Genomic DNA, 23,810 nt, shown 5'->3' on the forward strand with positions numbered 1-23,810 from the left:
AAGCAACAGAAGCGGCCATTCAACCTTCGCGAGGGCCTTCCGCAGCACTGCAGCGCCCGTTGCCGCGCTTTCAGTAACTTTCAATCCGTTTGAGCTACAAACATTCGTTCTTGTAGGGGTGGGTGACGAATTCTGCTCCGCCTGCGGAGTTCACTGAGTTTTGCCCACTCCGCGCTCCAGGTAGAACGCAGAGTTCTGAAAAACGATGCAAAGCAGAGTTTTACCTCTCGCGCTGCACATTGGTGAGCGTAAGCAAGGGAAATCATACTCTAGACCCCCTCCGACAAGATTCTTCAACACGGGCGGTCGCAGCACTTTGCTACCGCTTGTGTTGAGAAACCTGCCGCTCGCGTTGAGGAAGCTGCCGCTCGAGAAGAGCATCTACTCGAGAGTGGCAGGAAAAAGCAGCGCCCTCTTGCGCTGTGCGTGATGCCGTTCGCACTGATTTTACAATGTGGGACAAACTCCTGGTGCTAAAAATCAGCGCGACTTATCACAGTCTGCCGCTTACAGAACTCCACAGAGCGCGGCAGAGTTTTTTTCAGCACTGTGCGGTGTTTCTCATAGCACATGTCTGCAAACTCCACCCAGGCATACTTTTATGTTGAAATCTGCAGACTCTGCAACAAATTATAAATGACGGGGCAAATGGGACAAATCTATAATTATACAGAAGATTTTGCAGCCATAAAATCACATAATTCCCATGGCCCGGGCTATATGTAGACAAATTAGCGCTAGGAAAACTGCAGAACTGCATTAATGTGATGCAACTCAGAATGGGATTAACCGGTTCCGTGCTGATGACGGAACCGCTCCGTCATCAGCCGCGGTTGCGCTGTGCTGATGACGGAGCAGTTCCGTCATGACCTGCCTGCGCTGCGCTGATTACGCGATTGCGCGGCACTTTCTATTGAGAGGGCGGGGCCATGATGGAACAGCTCTGTCATGAGCACAGCTGAACCGCGGCTGGTGACGGAGCGGTTCCGTCACCAGCATGGGCCCGCCGCGCGGCCCCCCTGCCCCCTTAGTGCTGCGACGGAATAGCTGCCGCAGCGATGTGGTTAAGATGCCTGTGCCAATTGTACTTGTGTCCAGGTTCACAGACCTATTCATGCTGAATGCCTCTGTGCTCTATAATATGTAGTGTTTGTATAAAACTGTGTTATTACCCAGCCTCACAATTCACTTGTAATAAGAAAGCAACATCACTAGTCACTTTCAGTAATTTAATGGATATGTGTGTGTGTGTGTGTGCACGCGCGCAAAGTTTCGTAAATCATTACTGTGCTCTTTTCTTAAAACTTTTTTCCCCTTCCCAAATCCTGGCAAGTTTTTAAAAAAAGTGCCGGTAAAGGTTTCATAGCTCGCAGAATTGTGAGGAAACCGTAATATGCCTTGTGCAGGAAAACCTTTGCCCCCCCTCTAAATATTACAGGACAATATTGATCAACATCCCTCAGAAACCTCTCCACCAAAGAACTCTGAGCTCAGTATTTATGAGAGCAAAGCCTCATCTCTGAGTCAAGGCATCAGCAATGGCTGGATTTTGTCGACCTGAGTCACACTTAGCTACATTAAATCATGTATGTATGTATTTAAATGGTATTTCCATAGCGTGACTGCACCCACAAGGCAGCGGAGTGCGGTACAGGGTCAAAGATGAGCATGAAGTCAACGAGTGACAGGCGAGGTAGCTGGTTCCTGGACGGTTCATACATTTCGATCTAGTGTTCCATAAAGAGACGAGTCTTCAACACTTTCCTAAACTGGAGCTGCGTCGTGGCGGTGCCGATGGATACAGGGATGTTGTTTCAGATCCTCGGTGCATGGATAGAAGACGCCTTCTGTCTTCTCTAGGCCTGGGCGGTAAATTTATTTACGCTCGCGGAATTTGCGATATTTGACATTTTCGCGTTTGCAATCTGCCACGAAACTGACTTTTTTTTCTTGTTTGCGCTGTAAAAATGCGTTCTTGTGCACGCGGTAGCGACTTACCGGGTCCCTGCATTCGCCGACGAGTTTTCCTATCCATTCGCGTGCGCCACGAGATGTTGGATTGTTGGTAACCAGTCGCGCTATCCCGCGTGAGTTTGCGATCGGGTATACGTCATTCGACCTGGAAGAGGAAATAAGCATCGCGAGCAAGATGGCCGTGCCCATTAGCGACTGCAAGGGCAAGTTAAAGGTACATTTCCCCGTGAGCATGCAAAAACACATTGCGAATGAACGGGAAAAGCAATCTCCACATCTTCGTGAAAGTTCCGCATGCTCGCGGAGATTTTGTGCAATTTTGCGATAGTTTGCAAAAGTCCGCCCACCCCTAGTCTTCTCTGACACTTCTTCGTCTGCAGTCTGGTGGTGCCCTGGCTGTGGGTGTGCAGAGAACCACAGAGATGGTGAGTAGGTCTGGGCAGCGAACTCAGCTCCGTTTGCCCAGTTTCTGTAGATTTCCGCACTTCACGCTCTGCGGAGCACGCATAGTTCTGGAAATCTAGTGCTATTCGCGCTGATTTTCCAGCATGGGACAAACACTTGGTGCTAACAATCAGCGCACATGATGCCTACTGCAAGGGCCCCAGCAGTCACAGAGGCCACAGACGCCTACAGCAAGGGCCCCAGCAGTCATAGAGGCCACAGACGCCTACAGCAAGGGCCCCAGCAGTCACAGAGGTCACAGACGCCTACAGCAAGGGCCTCAGCAGTCACAGAGGTCACAGACGCCTACTGCAAGGGCCCCAGCAGTCATAGAGGCCACAGACGCCTACTGCAAGGGCCCAGCAGTCATAGAGGCCACAGACGCCTACTGCAAGGGCCCCAGCAGTCACAGACACCTACAGCAAGGGCCCCAGCAGTCATAGAGGCCACAGACGTCCCCTGCAAGGGCCCCAGCAGTCATAGAGGCCACAGGCGCATACTGCAAGGGCCCCAGCAGTCACAGAGGCCACAGACGCATGCTGCAAGGGCCCCAGCAGTCATAGAGGCCACAGGCGCCTACTGCAAGGGCCCCAGCAGTCGCAGAGGCCACAGACGTCCCCTGCAAGGGCCCCAGCAGTCATAGAGGCCACAGGCGCATACTGAAAGGGCCCCAGCAGTCACAGAGGCCACAGACGCCTACAGCAAGGGCCCCAGCAGTCACAGAGGCCACAGACGCATGCTGCAAGGGCCCCAGCAGTCATAGAGGCCACAGGCGCCTACTGCAAGGGCCCCAGCAGTCATAGAGGCCACAGGCGCCTACTGCAAGGGCCCCAGCAGTCATAGAGGCCACAGACGCCTACAGCAAGGGCCCCAGTAGTCGTAGAGTCCACATACACCTGCTGCAAGGGCCCCAGTAGTCGTAGAGGCCACATACACCTGCTGCAAGGGCCCCAGTAGTCATAGAGGCCACAGATGCCTACTGCAAGGGCCCAGCAGTCATAGAGGCCACAGACACCTACTGCAAGGGCCCCAGCAGTCACAGAGGCCACAGACGCCTACTGCAAGGGCCCCAGCAGTCCTAGAGGCCACAGACGCCTACTGCAAGGGCCCCAGCAGTCACAGACACCTACAGCAAGGGCTCCAGCAGTCATAGAGGCCACAGACGTCCCCTGCAAGGGCCCCAGCAGTCACAGAGGCCGCAGACGCATGCTGCAAGGGCCCCAGCAGTCATAGAGGCCACAGGCGCCTACTGCAAGGGCCCCAGCAGTCGCAGAGGCCACAGACGTCCCCTGCAAGGGCCCCAGCAGTCATAGAGGCCACAGACGCCTACTGCAAGGGCCCAGCAGTCATAGAGGCCACAGACGCCTACTGCAAGGGCCCAGCAGTCATAGAGGCCACAGACGCCTACTGCAAGGGCCCCAGCAGTCACAGACACCTACAGCAAGGGCCCCAGCAGTCATAGAGGCCACAGACGTCCCCTGCAAGGGCCCCAGCAGTCACAGAGGCCACAGACGCCTACTGCAAGGGCCCCAGCAGTCATAGAGGCCACAGACGCCTACTGCAAGGGCCCCAGCAGTCACAGAGGTCACAGACGCCTACTGCAAGGGCCCAGCAGTCATAGAGGCCACAGACGCCTACTGCAAGGGCCCAGCAGTCATAGAGGCCACAGACGCCTACTGCAAGGGCCCCAGCAGTCACAGACACCTACAGCAAGGGCCCCAGCAGTCATAGAGGCCACAGACGTCCCCTGCAAGGGCCCCAGCAGTCATAGAGGCCACAGGCGCATACTGCAAGGGCCCCAGCAGTCACAGAGGCCACAGACGCATGCTGCAAGGGCCCCAGCAGTCATAGAGGCCACAGGCGCCTACTGCAAGGGCCCAGCAGTCATAGAGGCCACAGACGCCTACTGCAAGGGCCCCAGCAGTCACAGACACCTACAGCAAGGGCCCCAGCAGTCATAGAGGCCACAGACGTCCCCTGCAAGGGCCCCAGCAGTCATAGAGGCCACAGGCGCATACTGCAAGGGCCCCAGCAGTCACAGAGGCCACAGACGCATGCTGCAAGGGCCCCAGCAGTCATAGAGGCCACAGACGTCCCCTGCAAGGGCCCCAGCAGTCATAGAGGCCACAGGCGCATACTGAAAGGGCCCCAGCAGTCACAGAGGCCACAGACGCCTACAGCAAGGGCCCCAGCAGTCACAGAGGCCACAGACGCATGCTGCAAGGGCCCCAGCAGTCATAGAGGCCACAGGCGCCTACTGCAAGGGCCCCAGCAGTCATAGAGGCCACAGACGCCTACAGCAAGGGCCCCAGTAGTCGTAGAGTCCACATACACCTGCTGCAAGGGCCCCAGTAGTCGTAGAGGCCACATACACCTGCTGCAAGGGCCCCAGTAGTCATAGAGGCCACAGATGCCTACTGCAAGGGCCCAGCAGTCATAGAGGCCACAGACACCTACTGCAAGGGCCCCAGCAGTCACAGAGGCCACAGACGCCTACTGCAAGGGCCCAGCAGTCATAGAGGCCACAGACACCTACTGCAAGGGCCCCAGCAGTCACAGAGGCCACAGACGCCTACTGCAAGGGCCCCAGCAGTCATAGAGGCCACAGACGCCGACTGCAAGGGCCCCAGCAGTCACAGAGGCCACAGACGCATACTGCAAGGGCCCCAGCAGTCACAGAGGCCACAGACGCATACTGCAAGGGCCCTAGCAGTCATAGAGACCACAGGCGCCTACTGCAAGGGCCCCAGCAGTCATAGAGGCCACCGACGCCTGCTGCAAGGGCCCCAGCAGTCACAAAGGCCACAGACGCATACTGCAAGCGCCCCAGCAGTCACTGACGCCTACTGCAAAGGCCCCAGTAGTCATAAAGGCCACTGGCACTTACTGCAAGGGTCCCGGTATGGACGGGGTCAAGTTGGCAGCATCACTCATTTATTAGTTCTTTTCCCCCCAATAATTATGACATTTCAACCTTCACCTAACAGTTACTAAAATCAAGATAGCAGCATCCCTAGGGTGACATGGCTGGCCTTTCCCTCCCCAGCTCTGAAGACATTTTAGAGGCCATAGGGTCTCTGGGAAGCTCACTTTTTTAAACAGCGAGTCCACTTTCTGATCACAATGAAAACATCAGAAAACGCGGACATAATGCCTCTTTTCAAGCAAAGTGTCGCGCCAGCATCTTCCAACGCGTTAAGTAGGGGCCTGTGGAGCTGGACACGCTCGCGTGGAAGCGGCTATTACCAGGCTACGCCATTCTGACCGTTTTTTCCCGGAAAGATCACCGATCTGTGCCAAGGAAATAAAAGAAGGATTAGTCTGGGCTACAAACAGAATTAACCTATACCCTGAACCCGCCTCCCAGCGGAGGAGCTGTTGGCGCCCAGAGAAGGGGCCTTCTGCTATTTGATGTCTATGAGATCCCCAAGAGAGCCTCACTTTTCTCTCTCTATGCAAAATTCTTAAGAATGTACCAATAATGAGTCTATCGAACCATAAACAGCGCCTCGACTGGAACACAGACCTTCTTGTAAGTTTGGAGAACGTCGGCCTCTAGACGGAATCCCCAAATGTAAGGCCGGGTTTTCTACAAAGAGCTTTGCGCTCATTCATATGAAACTGAAAGGTTCCCACTGTGAACTGCAGAAAAACCAGTTAGATGTCTTTTCTTTTTAAGCGATTACGCTACTATTTTCCATGTCTACAGACCAGTGAAAAGTGCGTCATTAGAAAGAAAAATGGTACATGGTGGGATTGGTCTGAAATATGTTAGTCTTTCGAATGCAGTTTTCAATGTTTGATTGCTTTGTTCATTTAGTTTATTTTGTGCGTGTTGTAAGGTCCTGTTCTTTGGTATCTGTAGCTCCTTAAATCCACACACATTACTTTCCCTACTTTCCATTGCAGGGTCTACTTCATAGCAACAACTACGGGTGCCAGCCTTTCACCTTCACTGCTCCCAAGGGCCTACATCTCTCCCTCCTTGCCGCTGGCCTGACTCTTAATGTTCTAATAATGTCTTAATGGGCCAATATTGTTTCAAATGCATACATTTGCCTTTTATTTCTTTTTTAACAGTTTTCATACTGGTAATATGAAACCACCTTCTCAGTCAATAATGACTATAAGATCATTTATACAACTAGAAATAACTATGTTGTGAATACTTTAAAGAAAAGAACACAGAAAGACATAAAACTTGGCGTCACCGTCCCAAAGGAGTGCCGGTTGGGGACACTGTTATCAATTTAACAGCGCCATTCATCATTTGTTTAGCTCAACCCCCCAGGGTCAGAGGGAGACACCCACCAGCACCCAAACCAACAAGAGGGATCAGTCTAAAGTCTACATTGATCACTCTCCCACAAAACACAGTGTGTCACACACCTCTCTTTCTTATCGAATACCCAGAGCGTGCCACCTACATTTGGTGATGTGGCGTCAATCTCTTGATCTTACCACCCAGCGGCACAAGAGCCGTCTCCTGGTGCTGCGGAGTGGATTTCTGACTGATGCATATTTATTTATGTATAATGTTTGCTTAGTGCATATGGGCTCCTTCAGCCATTGAAGCTTGTGCAGTAGGCATCGCTAGAGTGACAGCAAATGATAGCAATGCCTATATGTGCACATGCACGATGCTGGAGGGCAGATTTAGAGATGTACCTTGCACGCGTCTTCCATCATTTGCAAGACCTCCGTGGCTAGTTGGAGCAACCATTTCATTGCAACCAATGAGCGAGACAGCAACTCTTGAGCAGTGCATGGAACTTCTAAGGCTTCCCACTTGTAAATGAATACATTATTATCTCATTGACTGGGCAATAATACACATTAGAAGTGATTCCACATCATTTAGGCTTCGGTGCTTTCGTCGCGTGTACGAAGGTGTAAACCGAGGGCCAAAGTGAGTCAAGGTTATCTGAGTCTGGTTTGACCAGAGATGCCGGGCGGGGCTGCAAGGTACTTTGTGGGTCTAGAGTTCTTTTTATCTGTTTTTTCCAGTGTCTCTATCTTGCGCATCATTCATGGCACCTGTGGTCTTCGGCCGAATTGTAGGATAGGGCCCAGGGGTCTGTTTGGAGTCATTTCATCGCTGCAAATCCTCACTATGTGGATAGATTTGGTGTAATATGTCATTTAGGATTTCCATGACGTGTCACTGCCGTTGCTCACTGCAGTAGTGGTGTTTGGTGTTAATGTGCCCTGGAATCCTCTGTATTTTCATATTGCCTCATTCTGTCTGCTCAGGTGCTGGTTGTTTCACACTTATCCCCCGGTTCTCCATGACCCGCAGTCAGCGCTGGAGACACCAGAGGGACCTTGGTTTTCTTTTCTTTCTTAGTTTAATGATTCTAGGTCATTTATCAGTTTAGTTATTGTCTCATGGGGCAGGATTATCAGCGAGTGGAGCCTTGTTCTTTGTTCTCCGTTCTCCCTCCTTCTCTGTCTTTCTTTCTTTCAATGCACTCTTCCCTCCCACCCCCAGTGTGCCTTCAGTACAAGCCACAGCAGGAACATCTGGGCTGCATACCCCCCCCCCCCCACACACACACACACACACACTCGCCACACAGTTCAATGAGCACTGAAGAAGCTGCTCGAACCCGTGGAGCCGCCTCTAATCCCGGCGTCCACCTCCACCGACCTGTCTGCTCCTGGGCAATCACTTCATCTCTCTGCCTCGGTTCCCTCTCACTTCCAAACAGGTGGATACAAATATTCATCACTCTACTGAAATGCAAATGAGCTTCCGAGCAGTCAACACACGCCCCCCCCGCCCCGGGGGGGGGGGGGTAATGTGGAAACTCGTGGGTCCTATTCGGGGAGGGAGCCCCGTTTTCATTTCCGGACACGCTCCAGGTGGCCCCGGCTTCTCTGGCGTCCCCCCCGAGTGCCTTTCATTGGTTGAAACCCTCGTAAAAGCTGCCCCTGCCCGGCGCATGGGGGGCGGGCGGACAGCGTGGGCGGCCGCCCAGGGCGGCATCAGTCTTCACAACGACTCGAGGCTGTCAGGTTCAGTGCCAGGGGCGAGGGGGGCGCGCCCACCCTGGCTGCACCCCAGCTGAGCCCAGCGCCCCCCTCAGAGGGGTGAGAGTCGTCCGTCTCCATACATCACGGGGGCACCGGGCTCACAATGGGGCGCCCCCACCCCAGGGAGTGATGGGCCGGCTGTACCCGAGGTATAACTTATATTAACGGCGGGGGAGGGGCTGCCACCCCCTCCCGGGCCATAGGTCTCCGATGCCCCCGGGGGTCGCCGACGACCCATCATGTGCGCGACAAGGGGTGGCTTTCAGCAGCCCCCCCCCCCCCCCCCCTTCGTGAGCTGGTGTGCTGCCCTGCACACTGCACGCCTGCGCTGCTGCCCTGCACGCCTGCGCTGTGTGTTCAGCTCTGTAAGGAGCGCCTAGAAGCTGTGACGGCGGAAACATGAAATAAAAGTAACAGAACCCACTCAAAGTTCCCCCCAGGCACCTCGTTTGGGGGAGTCTTGAGCCTGATCGCACTGGTTACCATTATTATCTCTGACGTCATGTTAGGGGGGCATTACTGTGCCCAAATACCCTTCCTGTAAAAAAAAAAAACACCTGTACACTGAAGGTTCCCTTTATATGTGCCAAACACTGTGGGCCCGATTCACAGAACTAACTTAAGACAACATCCTAAACTTACTACTTTTGGTATTCACAGAAGTTATTTAAGACAGACTTAAGTTAGGATTGTGTCTTAAGTTTGTCTTAAGACAAAATCCTAACTTCTGTGAATACCCAAATGGTAGTAAGTTTAGGATTTTGTCTTAAGTTGGTTCTGTGAATCGGCCCCTAAAACCCCTGGCTGTTCCATCGTCTCATTCACCACCGACCGCCTTCACAAGTGTCCCTCACCAGTGATGGGAAGTGAAGTGCACCGCACCCGGGCTGCTTTGTGTCACGTGAGGTGCCTGGTGCACGCACTGCACGTGCTCTCACGCTCAGAGATCGACATGCGATCTCCTGTCACACACTGAGATGGTGTGTCGTGACTGGTGCACGCACTGCACGTGCTCCCACGCTCAGAGATCGATATGTGATCTCCTGTCACACACTGAGATGCTGTGTCGTGACTGGTGCACGCACTGCACGTGCTCTCACGCACAGAGATCGACATGTGATCTCCTGGCATGCACTGTGATGGTGTAACGTGCCTGGTGCACGCACTGCACGTGCTCCCACGCTCAGAGAGCGTGCACTGTGGGAGACCTGTTGGCTGCCACACACTCGCTTGGCGCGTGCCCTGACCCCCCTATGTTGGCACCGGCTGCCAGCGAGGGCTTGCCAGCTGGAGGCGAGAGATGCCCACATCAGAGCCAGGTGTCGTGAGAGCCCATATGTCCAGTCCCAACTGGATTAGTGGAGATCCCAGCGGGAGCCCTTGATTGGCTAAATTCAAAGCGAAGGTTTTACAACTATGACATACTCACAGGATACCCTAATAAAATGAAATTATACTCGTGAACCCCTAACGCCGGATGTACCCATGCCTTCATGCTCATGCTAACATCACCCACAGGAAGTGCCCGCCCCGACACTGTGCCCACCGCACCTACTGGGTATGAGCTTTGAAAACAAACTCTAGCTCGCCCAGACAAAAATGGTTTCTAAATATTTTCCGTCTGTCCTTCTGAGGGAAGACGGGACACGTGAGTTTTGTCAAACGCCCCAACTCCGTTCTCCGTTTCCCCCAAACCTCCTCGGCCCTCTGAACTCACAGACTCAAGGAGGGCGGAGCCAGCGATGGTGACGTCCTGTGCGGCCATCTTTGTTGCCCCCCACACAACTTTCTTCTCCAGTGATCCCCCCTGCCCTCCCTCAGTGCCCCATCTCTTCTTAGCCCCCCTCACATATATTTAATGTCCTTAATAGCGGTTCTCATCCCAGTGTAGGGTGTCAGAGCGCTTTACATCACGCACACATCTTATAGCTTATACAGAGTCAATGACTCATACAACTGCTGTGAGTTTTCTACTTTTAAGAAGGCTCATGGGAGGTTAGTGTCTTTATATTGGGTATGTTTCTGCATGCAGTTAATGGAAAGAATCCTCTTTATTCCTCAGCAAGGGCATCTTTGCAGGGGGGACGGCGTCCACCTGATAAAATAAGTTAAAATAAGTGGGGGGACGGCGTCCACCCGCGTGGTACCCCGACTCGAGCCCTGGTTTTAACATAAACCTGACACTGAACCTTTTTTGGGATTTACACACCAACGCAGATTGGTATTAGCACAGGCTTGTAAGGCAAAGTAGCGCAAACCTGCGCGAAGCGCTGCTTTGCTTTATTTAGCGTTGCATGGTCTTTACCACATAACCACCCGTGCGTTTTGACACAAAACCCTATCGTAAAAAGAGAAATGTTTGCATTTCTCGCATGTGTGCCACACTGAACAACGCGCATACAAAGCAAGAAAAGTTTTCTAGTCTTAGTATTTTGTACTGGGAGGGTACCCTTCCCGTACGAAGCCTACTCTAGACTAACGCACACACTTTTGCACCATGGCGCAAAGTTGTGTGCGTGACGCTCGGCAGCAAAATTCAGCACTAGGGAAAGGGGAGGAGAGTGCGGTATGTGTATAAATATGGTGCTCTCCTGCTCTCTCCCTGCCACACAACACAGTACCTGTGGGTGCTGCATTGCGCTGCGTTGCGTGACACCTTTGTAAATCCGAGCCTCAGTCTCATATTTGGTGCGTTTCCTCGGTCACTGACAGTCTCCACAGTCATATTCCTTCCTCACCACAGAGAGTTCCTACCACTCGCTATGCTGATGTAAAGCTCTCTCCTGAAGGGGCTACTCCTGTCTCATCTGAAGCAGGGGTCGCAAAGGCAGTGCTAGGGGTTGCAAGGGGCATGCATGCCAGGGGTCACAGCTGCAACCCCTGGTGACCGGGAGCTTACATTGCCATGTCTGGCTCCCATCTGGCTTAACAGTTAAAAGAGGTGGAAGTGAGCTGAGAGGGCCTGATGTCCAGGCCTGGCGCAGTTCAACAACCACACCCAGGTGGTCCAGAGGCCTGGCAGCCTCTCTTCAGCACCCACTGATCTGGTGCCCTGCGCCCGTCAACAATATATATGGCTTCAAACCAGAAAATACAAGTGCAGTTAAAAAAAGATGTGAAGTGTGGCTTTGAGCCTTTTACAGTGCACACTGAACAGGCTGACGCAGTCAGAATCATTGCCTTTTTTACACCCTCCCGAACTTAGTGCCCGGTGTGGAGGCACCAGTCGCACAGTGCCAAAGGCTGCACTGGTTCTAAGACCCAGACTCTCCCGGTCCATGTGCACTAAAAGTGCACTGACTCAAGGCCCCATCTCTCCATGTCATTTACACTCCCAGCTTGCTGACTCAAGCCCCCATGGTCCGTACCCCTCCCAGCCCTAAGTCCATGTGGCATGTTTTGTTGCCCCCGGTGTAAGCAGTCATCCCTATGTAAGTAGCCGAGCGCCTTTGATCATGCCTCAGTCCCTCAAGGAGCTTCATCCTGTAAATGACCGGATTTTCACTGCGGGGTTTATAATCCGATTAGCTGTTATCGTGTAATCCACTCTCGGGGCTGCAGGATGGTGGTTTAATTATGGCCAATATCGGGCGATCCTGCCCCAGGTGTCCTGTACCAACACCAGGGTCTGTCTCCACACTGAGGCGCTCACATCAGTGCCAAATGTGGGAACATATGGACTTCTTTTGCAAGCAGCAGATGGGTTAACGATCCTACAGTAAATATGGTGCAGTAGATCTCACCCCACCTGAGAGACCTGCACTGACTCCCCGTCAACAAGAGAATCACCTTCAAGCTCCTCACCCACGCACACAAGGCACTCCACAACACCGGACCAGCGTACCACAACAGACGACTCAGCTTCTACACCCCCTGGTGCCAGCTCTGCTCCGTCGACCTCGCCCTCACCACAGTCCCCTGCTTCCGAAGAGCGACCTCCGGCAGCAGATCGTTCTCCCACCTCACCACCAAGTCCTGAAACACCCTCCCCATTCACCTACGGCAGACCCAAGACCTGCTGGCCTTCAGAAAACTCCTCAAGACCTGGCTTTTCGAGCAGTAGCAGCATCCCCCCCCCCCCCAGCGCTTTGAGACCCTCATGTGTAAGTATTGCTCTTTACAAATGTCCTGATTGATTGTTTCTAGTGCTTCGAACTTGCAAGACTGGCTGAGAACTCTGTGTGGTGTTCGCGTCACAAGATGAGACAGACACGGCAGGATAAGGTGAGAGGACCTTAGTTTAATGTATACAGCGCTGCCACAGGGCTTGTCGCGTCAGCACCCACAGCCTCACAGCAGCTGCCACAACCACCACCCCACAAAATTCCATATTACATCGCTGGATTCTAACGTCACCAACATCCTGATCCTAGCACTCCTGAACTAAGAACGGAATACTACATTACTTTTCTGTTTGGGAAACAAAACTAAACAAGCAAAACAAATAAAATTAAACCTTTTGAAACAATTAATACATCAGAAGGAGACAACAAACAAAAATAACAAAATGTCCTAAGCATATTAGACAAGGCATCAAATAAAGCCTTTACAATTCTACATCATGAAGAAAAGGAAATACAGATCATAAACCTCGGCTACTTCCTGAACGTTAGTGGTGCGTGCCTGACACGGTTGCTCCTGCAGACCACATCATTGGAAATGACCTGCCTGCTAGACTTCCCGACACCACGCCTGTCCACGGCACTCTTACCTAGAAAAGCTAAATCATCGCTTCCATCAACATTCGCACTGCTCTCATTAGCATCAGCCACCCAGCTAAACTGACCGACTACATTCCTGCGCTTGACCACTCTTTACACACCCCACCAATTGGAACCATTAACCCTGACCGCATTGTCACACACTTTGTCCACCACAACTGGCTCACCGAGCTTCTCTCCTCCCTTCTTGACATACACACCTTTCTTAATACGAATTACGTCACCAACACAAAAGTAAGGACAAACTTTGGTTGCCAGGTTACTGTCTCTCAACATCTCAAAAGGGGACACCAGGGTGGAGGAACGGGGACAGGTGTGACAAACCATAGCATGGAACAAAGAGCTTTCAACACAACAGATTTGTTGGCAACAGCTCATTGAACACACTGAACCAACATTCTGTTCATACGCTCCACCAGCCCATTGCTTTGTGGCTGGTAAAGAGTTGTCCTCAGATGTTTCACATCTCCAGATTTAAGAAGCACATCAACCTCTCCATTCACAAATTGCACACCGTTATCTGAAATGAGGAAATTAGGGAAGCCTTCCCTGAGAAAAACTTCCTTTAAAAACTCTATTACAGCTTTGCGTTTAGGTTCTGCCACAACTTCACTTTAGGATGTTTGGAATAAAAATCAGCCACCACCAGAACAAAGCAGAATGGTTTGTTGTCGTGTTGGTCCTGACTCTGACAGCGCTGGTGGGGGCAATGGATGCTGCAAGCTGTAGAGTGCCCTGACGAGGGCCCTGGCACTTATGTTTTTGCAAATTATTAAGCACTGGTGGTGTGTACTGGTGATGTGTACTGGTGGTGTACACTGGTGATAATCGTCATTTATGTGTATAGTTACAGACGTGGCCAGGGATACGTGTTGTATATGGTTTGTTAGCCCCAAATCTGCTGCCCTGTCCTTCAACCCCGCTCGCCAGAGGCACTCGATTAGTGAAGAGGCTTAGTCTTAGAGGAGTCGGTGGCCCACATACCCATAGGGGTCTCTTATGGTGTGCACAGTTGTACGTATGTTTGTTAAGTCACAGAGGCTCAAAAAAATGGAGGATCCCCTAGTGACGGATGTCAGGGAGGGGGAATTAGAGTTGCCAAGAAGAAAGTCCCTGTATTTTGTAGCAGCCTTAAGTTACTGAGGGAAATAATCCCTGAGGGGTTTCTATAGAGAATCTATTGTTGGGCGAAAACAACAGTGAGACGATAACAGTAAGCAACAAAATTCAACTGTAATCAAGTAATAAGCATGAACAAAGGGATAAAAATCAATTCGTAATTTATTTGGACCTCCCGAATGGGTTACAATCTAAAATAATTAAAAACAACTAAAAAAACCTTTTTGTGAGAAGGTTGGAAATTCAAACTATTTACACTATAAAGAACAATCAAGACAAATCAATGTGCAAAAACAAGTCAAGGACAATCAAGACAAATCAATATGCAAAACAAGTCGACGCGGCGTTTCGGTGTCTTTCAATCTTTACACCTTCATCAGGACAAACATATATTTCAGAATATCTATAAGTTAAACAACAGAAGTTTAGTACCATTTCATGTCAAACACTTTCGTCACTACAGTTTGCTTACTCTTTTTTTTGAACAGTATTACATCCCCTTAAGGCTCTCTCTCGCCATATATAGTATCCAACTATTGCCTAAGCAGTTTCTCATACCCCACTATTTTCAAAAAATGTTCACTTTGTTACTATTAGTGAGCAAGATCGAATACCTGCAATGTGATTACAGATTCAAGTCTAATCAGTGTCTTCAGTTCTTTTCCTCTTAGTGTGGACTGGCTTATGATGATTGAGTCACACTGGGAAGCTATAGAGAGTATAAAATAATATATTATAGCTCCAGGCCCTCTAAGTGACTAAATCTTATATTATTGATATCTGAGTAGCTCTTATTTTCTCAGTGGGCCATTTACCTTTTGATTATGCCTCAACGTTTTCGTATTGCACGGAGGAACCACCGTGTAGTAGTGAGATCTCTCAACTCTGGAGTTGTATTGGATGTCCTGTTAGAATAAATACATGCCTTCCCTTAGTTGCTGTTAGAGTATAAGGGCAAAGCAAGGGGGGAAATTTTATAGGGCGAAAAGATCAATGGGGGCAAGTAATAATAGTCTGTCCACAATGTACTCACCAACTCAGAATTGGTTAAAGTTGCCGGTGTGCTCTTTGAATTATGCACCTCCACTCTGTGGTTTCATTTATCAGGTCAACGATATCTATAAGAACAAGATTTATTTCGACCTGATCAAAATCATATTAATTCTATAATTGTTTGCTCAAACTATTGATCTTCTCTGGGCTCTCCATTAAGGTTTTTTGTATATTTCTTTTCAACTTTAGTAATCTCAAGAGACTTGTATTTACTTAACCACAAGTCTCTTGAGATTACTAAAGTTGAAAAGAAATATACAAAAAACCTTAACGGAGAGCCCAGAGAAGATCAATAGTTTGAGCAAACAATTATAGAATTAATATGATTTTGATCAGGTCGAAATAAATCTTGTTCTTATAGATATCGTTGACCTGATAAATGAAACCACAGAGTGGAGGTGCATAATTCAAAGAGCACACCGGCAACTTTAACCAATTCTGAGTTGGTGAGTACATTGTGGACAGACTATTATTACTTGCCCCCATTGATCTTTTCGCCCTATAAAATTTCCCCCCTTGCTTTGCCCTTATACTCTAACAGCAACTAAGGGAAGGCATGTATTTATTCTAACAGGACATCCAATACAACTCCAGAGTTGAGAGATCTCACTACTACACGGTGGTTCCTCCGTGCAATACGAAAACGTTGAGGCATAATCAAAAGGTAAATGGCCCACTGAGAAAATAAGAGCTACTCAGATATCAATAATATAAGATTTAGTCACTTACAGGGCCTGGAGCTATAATATATTATTTTATACTCTCTATAGCTTCCCAGTGTGACTCAATCATCATAAGCCAGTCCACACTAAGAGGAAAAGAACTGAAGACACTGATTAGACTTGAATCTGTAATCACATTGCAGGTATTCGATCTTGCTCACTAATAGTAACAAAGTGAACATTTTTTGAAAATAGTGGGGTATGAGAAACTGCTTAGGCAATAGTTGGATACTATATATGGCGAGAGAGAGCCTTAAGGGGATGTAATACTGTTAAAAAAAAGAGTAAGCAAACTGTAGTGACGAAAGTGTTTGACATGAAATGGTACTAAACTTCTGTTGTTTAACTTATAGATATTCTGAAATATATGTTTGTCCTGATGAAGGTGTAAAGATTGAAAGACACCGAAACGCCGCGTCGACTTGTTTTGCATATTGATTTGTCTTGATTGTCCTTGACTTGTTTTTGCACATTGATTTGTCTTGATTGTTCTTTATAGTGTAAATAGTTTGAATTTCCAACCTTCTCACAAAAAGGTTTTTTTTGTTGTTTTTAATTATTTTAGATTGTAACCCATTCGGGAGGTCCAAATAAATTACGAATTGATTTTTATCCCTTTGTTCATGCTTATTACTTGATTACAGTTGAATTTTGTTGCTTACTGTTATCGTCTCACTGTTGTTTTCGCCCCTCAATAGATTCTCTATAGAAACCCCTCAGGGATTATTTCCCTCAGTAACTTAAGGCTGCTACAAAATACAGGGACTTTCTTCTTGGCAATGTGAAGTCACAGAGACATCATGAGGAGAGGGCGGAGGGACTTTCGTAGATTCCCAGGTGTGTGCGTGTCAGCCCGAGCCCAGCGCATGTAGAATATCTGGAGACCAGAGAATCCACACTGCAGGCCTCAGGATGGGTTCAAAGCTTGATTCAATGTTTATTTTTATTGTACTTTTTTTGTATTCACTTGGAATAATGCTTCCCATGTGATGAAACCCTTCCCGCGCCGACACTTTAAGAAATGTGGGCATGTGAGGATCTTTACTGCACTCTGTCGCCACTTACACCACCTGGAAGCGCCCACAAAACCAGTCTCAAAGCGCTATCCTTCTATGGGCAGTTGTTGACCTGTTGCCGAGGCAAGCACAGGTATGATATGTACACAAAGGACGTTTGGGTAAACATTAGGCGCTTGTTGTTGGATTTACCACATTTTTAGGTCTTGCCTACTAGGCAGCTTCTAGCTGCAGGTAGGAAAGAAGAGAACTAGCTGTAGTTATCTTGAGACTTTTAGCTGCCTGTGTCGGAGAGGTTATTGCCTGACTTGCTGAAATAATGTGGCTGTGGTGGCAAAATTATGCAGCAACTTTGATTAGATTATTTGGCAAGAAAACGCAAATGATACGCCCTAGTGCTGCACATTTTGTGATGGAATCACTTCATAACGTTGTCATTTTTCCACATGTTAACACTGTCTGGGAAAAGGATTCACCTCATTGCTACCTTTTTAACGTACAAATACATAAACAAGCAACTGAAAGAAGAGCAGCAGCCTATGCATAGCGGCTTCCACTGCATGGCAACACAGGTCGCCGCAACTTAAGTAACTTTTGATGCCAGAAACTATTTTTTGCTAAACTCTGCAAATTATTCAGCCAGTGATGGAATATGTGGCAAATGCTACAAATCCAATTTTATGTGGAAAAAGCGGCAGCCGCAGAATCGTATGATTACAATGGCCCTGGGTATCAAGGTCTTTACCCAGTGCTCTTAGAGCCCGACCAATGGTTGCCATTGTTTTATTTTACTGTCACTCCTGTTTGCTTGCTCCTGATTCGTTGTCTTGCTTTTATTTTCTTGTGCTTGTCCCTCCCCTGGTCATTTACCGCTTTACCATAGTTTTGATTGGCTGACTTGTATCCTTCCACTGCTCATGTTTGGGGACTACTTTTCTCATTTCCAGTGTGCCCTTCATGAGAGTGCTCCTGTTTTCTTATTGTCTCCCCATATGCTGCTCTCCCTCAAGCTCCCGCCCATGCAGTGTTATAGTTGTTCCTGTAACCGTTCCCGCCCATGCGGTGTTGTAGTTGTTACTGTAAATGTTCCCTCCCATGCGGTGTTATAGTTGTTACTGTAAATGTTCCCGCCCATGCGGTGTTATAGTTGTTACTGTAAATGTTCCAGCCCATGCGGTGTTATAGTTGTTACTGTAAACGTTCCCACCCATGCGGTGTTATAGTTGTTACTGTAAACGTTCCCACCCATGCGGTGTTATAGTTGTTACTGTAAATGTTCCAGCCCATGCGGTGTTATAGTTGTTACTGTAAATGTTCCCAGCCCATGCGGTGTTATAGTTGTTACTGTAAATGTTCCCGCCCATGCGGTGTTGTAGTTGTTACTGTAAAGGTTCCCAACCATGCGGTGTTATAGTTGTTACTATAAATGTTCCCGCCCATGTGGTGTTATAGTTGTTACTGTAAACGTTCCTGCCCATGTGGTGTCATAGTTGTTACTGTAAACCTTCCCGCCCATGCGGTGTTATAGTTGTTACTGTAAACGTTCCCGCCCATGCGGTGTTATAGTTGTTACTGTAAACCTTCCCGACCATGCGGTGTTATAGTTGTTACTGTAAATGTTCCCGCCCATGCGGTATTATAATTGTTACTGTAGACCTTCCCGCCCATGCGGTGTTATAGTTGTTACTATAAACGTTCCCACCCATGCGGTGTTATAGTTGTTACTGTAAAGGTTCCCAACCATGCGGTGTTATAGTTGTTACTGTAAACCTTCCCCCCATGCAGTATTATAGTTATTACAGTAAATGTTCCTGCCCATGCGGTATTATAGTTGTTACTGTAAACCTTCCCGCCCATGCGGTGTTATAGTTGTTACTATAAACGTTGGCGCCCATGCGGTGTTATAGTTGTTACTGTAAACGTTCCCTCCCATGCTGTGTTATAGTTGTTACTGTAAACGTTGCCGCCCATGCGGTGTTATAGTTGTTACTGTAAACGTTGCCGCCCATGCGGTGTTATAGTTGTTACTGTAAACGTTGCCGCCCATGCAGTGTTATAGGTGTTACTGTAAACGTTGCTGCCCATGCGGTGTTATAGTTGTTACTATAAACGTTCCCGCCCATGCGGTGTTATGGTTGTTACTGTAAAGGTTCCCAACCATGCGGTGTTATAGTTGTTACTGTAAACCTTCCCGCCCATGCGGTATTATAGTTATTACAGTAAATGTTCCTGCCCATGCGGTATTATAGTTGTTACTGTAAACCTTCCCGCCCATGTGGTGTTATAGTTGTTACTATAAACGTTGCCGCCCATGCGGTGTTATAGTTGTTACTGTAAACGTTCCCACCCATGCGGTGTTATAGCTGTTACTGTAAATGTTCCCACCCATGCAGTGTTATAGATGTTACTGTAAACGTTCCCGCCCATGCAGTGTTATAGTTGTTACTGTAAACGTTCCCGCCCATGCAGTATTATAGTTGTTACTGAAAACGTTCCCGCCCATGCGGTGTTATAGTAGTTACTGTAAACGTTCCCGCACATGCGGTGTTATAGTTGTTACTGTAAACGTTCCAGCCCATGCAGTGTTATAGTTGTTACTGTAAACGTTCCGCCCATGCAGTGTTATAGTTGTTACTGTAAACGTTACCACCCATGCAGTGTTATAGTTGTTACTGTAAACGTTCCGCCCATGCAGTGTTATAGTTGTTACTGTAAACGTTCCAGCCCATGCAGTGTTATAGTTGTTACTGTAAACGTTCCGCCCATGCAGTGTTATAGTTGTTACTGTAAACGTTACCACCCATGCAGTGTTATAGTTGTTACTGTAAACGTTCCGCCCATGCAGTGTTATAGTTGTTACTGTAAACGTTCCAGCCCATGCCGTGTTATCGTTGTTACTGTAAACGCACCGCAGCAGATCCATTCCAAGAGTGTGGGTGTTTTCTTACTCTTGTTGGTGCTCTGATTCCCTCAAACGAATATCTCCCCTCTGACTTCCCTTCAACCCACCCCACTTCTCCGTTGCCCCTTATCCTTTTCAGTCCTTGAAATTCATTAACTCAATGTCACTGTTTTTCCGAGGGCCGGCAGCTGCCATTTTCAACAATTGCTTTTACACATCTCTGTTGTCCCCTCACTCCGCACCCTTTTACAAAGTCTCTGGTTGACAGAAAATCTCACTTGAGGGCTTATTTATCAGAGCCCTGCGTCCCTTTTGCTCCATGTTAAGAGTCACATATGTGACGCAGGGCTGTCAGTCCAAGTGATGAAGCCACGCAAAGCCGCCCTGCGTGGCTTTGAATGGCCTCATAAATCTTGAGTGAGGCGACACAGCGCAAACCGCTGCCTCGCCTTACTCTGCGCCCGGGAGGCGTTCCATGGACGTTGCGTTGGGCATTTCCCACGCAACACCCATGGAATTTGACACTGCCCAGATTTACAAAATATTGTAAAACTGGGGAAGCATGTGACCTCCTCATTTATTTCCTCTTTGCATGTGTGTTGCATTCATGCAGCACACATGGAAAGAGGAAAACGCCTCAGAGGATTGTTTTGTGTGAAGCCGCCCCTTCCGGCACAAACCAATCCTGCCTGCAATGGAGGCGTCCTGCCACCAGGGTGCAAAGGTGCCTGTGTTGGCGCTAGGCTGCCGAAACTTCACCAGTGCAGGCAGAAAGCACAGGTATTGCTTAAATATGGTGCATTCGCAGCGCTGTGACTTGCCGCTCTGTCCTACACCAAACTCATGCAATAAATCCACTGGTTTGCACAGCAAAGGTCACGGAGTGTAATGTTTTCACCATGGTGCAAGGGGGCTTGCGTTGGCGCTAGGCTGCAGAAACTTCACCAGTGCAGGCAGAAAGCACAGCTATTGTTTGAATACGGTGCATTCGCAGCACAGTGACTTGCTTGTCTGTCCTACACCAAACTCATATAATTAAATCCACAGCACAGGTCACGGAGTGTAATGCTTTCATACCATTTATCACCTGAAAACGTTTGCGGACGCCCAATGGAATCGAATTTCCATTGACATTCAAGTTTCCAGTGAGAATCATTTCTGAGTGACAGTGAGGCAGAGATGTGTCCAGGGCTGCAGTCTCACTGTTCTTGTCTGTCTGTCTGTCCCCCTGTCCATCACCTGGGCATTAACCCCCTTCCGTCCTCTCTTCCTGCAGGTGAATGGGAAGGACTTGTCCCGCGCGACCCACGAGCAGGCCGTGGAGGCCTTTAAAAGCGCCAAGGAGCCCATCGTGGTGCAGGTGCTGCGCCGGAGCCCGCGCAGTAAGATGCTGAGCCCGGCCCCGGACGCCCCGCTGGTGGACACGGCCACGCAGACGGACATCACCTTCGAGCACATCATGGCGCTGAGCAACATGCGCTCGCCGCTTCCGCCGGTGCTCGACCCCTACCTGCTGCCGGAAGAGTAAGTGGAAAGGGTTAACCAGGTGCTATCAACCTGCTGCTACTGTCATGTTCACTCCTTCTCTCCTTCTTGTCAAAGTTTGTTGTTTTAATGCATGGTCAGCAGGCTGGTAAGATGTACTGGGGAAGAAAGCACCGCTCCACACCCAATAGACAGGGTTCTCCAATTGTGCTTTATTGGTAACGCAACCTGGCGTGAGTCCTTCTCAAGATCCAGGCAGCAACTGCTGATCCTGGAACTCCTTCAACCTCACAATCTAACATAGAATACAACACACGGAACATATGTAAATGAATGGAACCACATGAGGATGTGTTCACATCATAACACTTCTCCTTCCCTTCACCTCAATCAAATTAAAGGAAAGAGAGAGCAGAGAAAACACGATGAGGGGAAAAAGAAAAAGATAAATACTACATCATTCAGAAAACAAGGGAAAAGAATCCAAAGATATGACAAAATCTCTAAGAAGGTGGCCACCGAACTCTGGAGACACACACGTAAGTAGATACATCTCCTATGGGTATGAGACCACCATCACTACTTACTCCATAGAAAACCAAATCAGAACCAGAACCACGCGTACCACCAACATCCTCAGCCTTCATCAACATTGATTGATTGATTGATTGATTGTGGGTTTCTAACGCGCTAGAATCGACTCCCGAAGGAGTATCTCTGCGCTGTAGACCGCTGGGGAACCCGTCCTGGCTTTCCCTGTGAGATGGTCCCTGCTGGGTATCTCCAAGGTGAAACCAGGCATCCCTGGCGTATGTGGGGGGCCGTTGTGGAGATGAGGCAAGCTAATGCCCAGAGTTGCCGAGTGTGATCCCTAGTTAGAGTATGCACCGAGGCGACAATTATCGAGTCCGTGACCCTGGTCCAAGACCCTGCCGCGTCGGGAATTGAACCCTGGTCCCAGGCCGTCCTCTGCTCCCGGGTCTGCCGCCTCTAACCAGTGAGCCACACCACTCCACTCAACATTACACCCGAACACCCTTCCCCCTATCCCTCACACAAACTCCGCCTCTCTGATAAAGTGCCACATTTCTGAAATTCCACCTCTCACCACTGTCCAAAATTACAAAAAACATTCCCGCCTTGTCAATGCGGAAAGGACGTCTGAACTTCAAAAGTTCTCCTTCAACTCTTCCCGACTAGACTTTGAACCCAATCTCTGATAGCTATCCAGTTTTCCCTCCTTTCAGCATGGCTATTGATTCTTTGACTACCATGCCTTAATCCATCCTCCAACCATGCAGGTACCAACTTGGTTCCTGGCATCCCCCCACGCATTTCTTGAAAATAATTTTACCTGTAACACTATGCGCAGCGGTGCGATTTGCCCACACCATGTTGTTGACCATTCTTCTTACATCAAAGCGAATAGTAATAGACAATTGTATGGTAACCTTTACCAATCTGTTGACCCTTTCCACCATACCATTTCCCTGTGGGTTATACAAAGAGATGCAAGAGTGTTGTACACCAGATGTTTTAAGAAGGGATGACATTCATGGGAGGTGAGTTGAGTACCATTGTCAGTAATAAGGACCGAAGGAACTCTTTCATTCTCAAACATTTCTTCTAACGCCAAAATGGTACTCCTGGCGGTGACACCCCTCATGAACCTCACAATTATCCATCTGGAACAAACATCCACCACGACCATCGTGAATCTTAACCCCACCGATAAAGCGCCCATGGGTCCAATGAAGTCCAAAGATACGGTGTGCCAAGACTTACCTGGATCTTCAATGTGCCCACCTTCACTTCCACATCCTACCCTCAACTTTTTCTCACTCTCTTTGCAAAGGACTCCACCCATTTTCTGACCTGCTCATGAAGGCCAGGCCACTAAAATTCCTCTTTAATCCTTTTGCTGGTCAAACCCTGACCCAAATGGCCCTCATGAGCTAAGTTAAACAACTTGCGTCACAGACCTTCAGGAGGATCAAAGCAATCTCCCCTCATTACGATAGACTGACCATACAATGACGATTCATCCAAGATTTTAAAGTATGGATACACAGTCTGCGTCAAAGTACTCTCCCTTGTCGCTCCCCTTTGAATCAAATTGATAACATCTCTGAGAACACCGTCCACTCTTATCTCTTCCTCCCATTCCACAGAGGAGAAAGCTCCTAAGCCAGATTGTACTGCATCCTGTACAGAAGCCTCAGCATCTTCAGCCTCCGACTCCCCTACTGCCACATCATCAATACTTTCCCAATCCAACGGTAGTCTGGACAGACAGTCTGCTTGTACATTTTGTGAGCCTTGCACGTGTTTAAAAACA

General features: G+C 49.0%; 1 protein-coding gene across 2 annotated transcripts in view; it reads left to right on the forward strand.

The window, feature by feature from the left end:
- Positions 1–23,810, forward strand: part of PDZRN3 (PDZ domain containing ring finger 3) — a 605,156-nt gene that overhangs the window by 502,270 nt on the left and 79,076 nt on the right. For both annotated transcript variants that reach the window (XM_078661873.1, XM_078661874.1), the window contains one exon: positions 21,264–21,511. In XM_078661873.1, the coding sequence (XP_078517999.1) occupies positions 21,264–21,511 (248 nt within the window). The remainder of the gene's footprint in view (positions 1–21,263; positions 21,512–23,810) is intronic.

Source organism: Lissotriton helveticus, chromosome 9 (assembly GCF_964261635.1).
Source record: "Lissotriton helveticus chromosome 9, aLisHel1.1, whole genome shotgun sequence".
In the NCBI taxonomy this organism is placed as follows: Eukaryota; Metazoa; Chordata; class Amphibia; order Caudata; family Salamandridae; genus Lissotriton; species Lissotriton helveticus.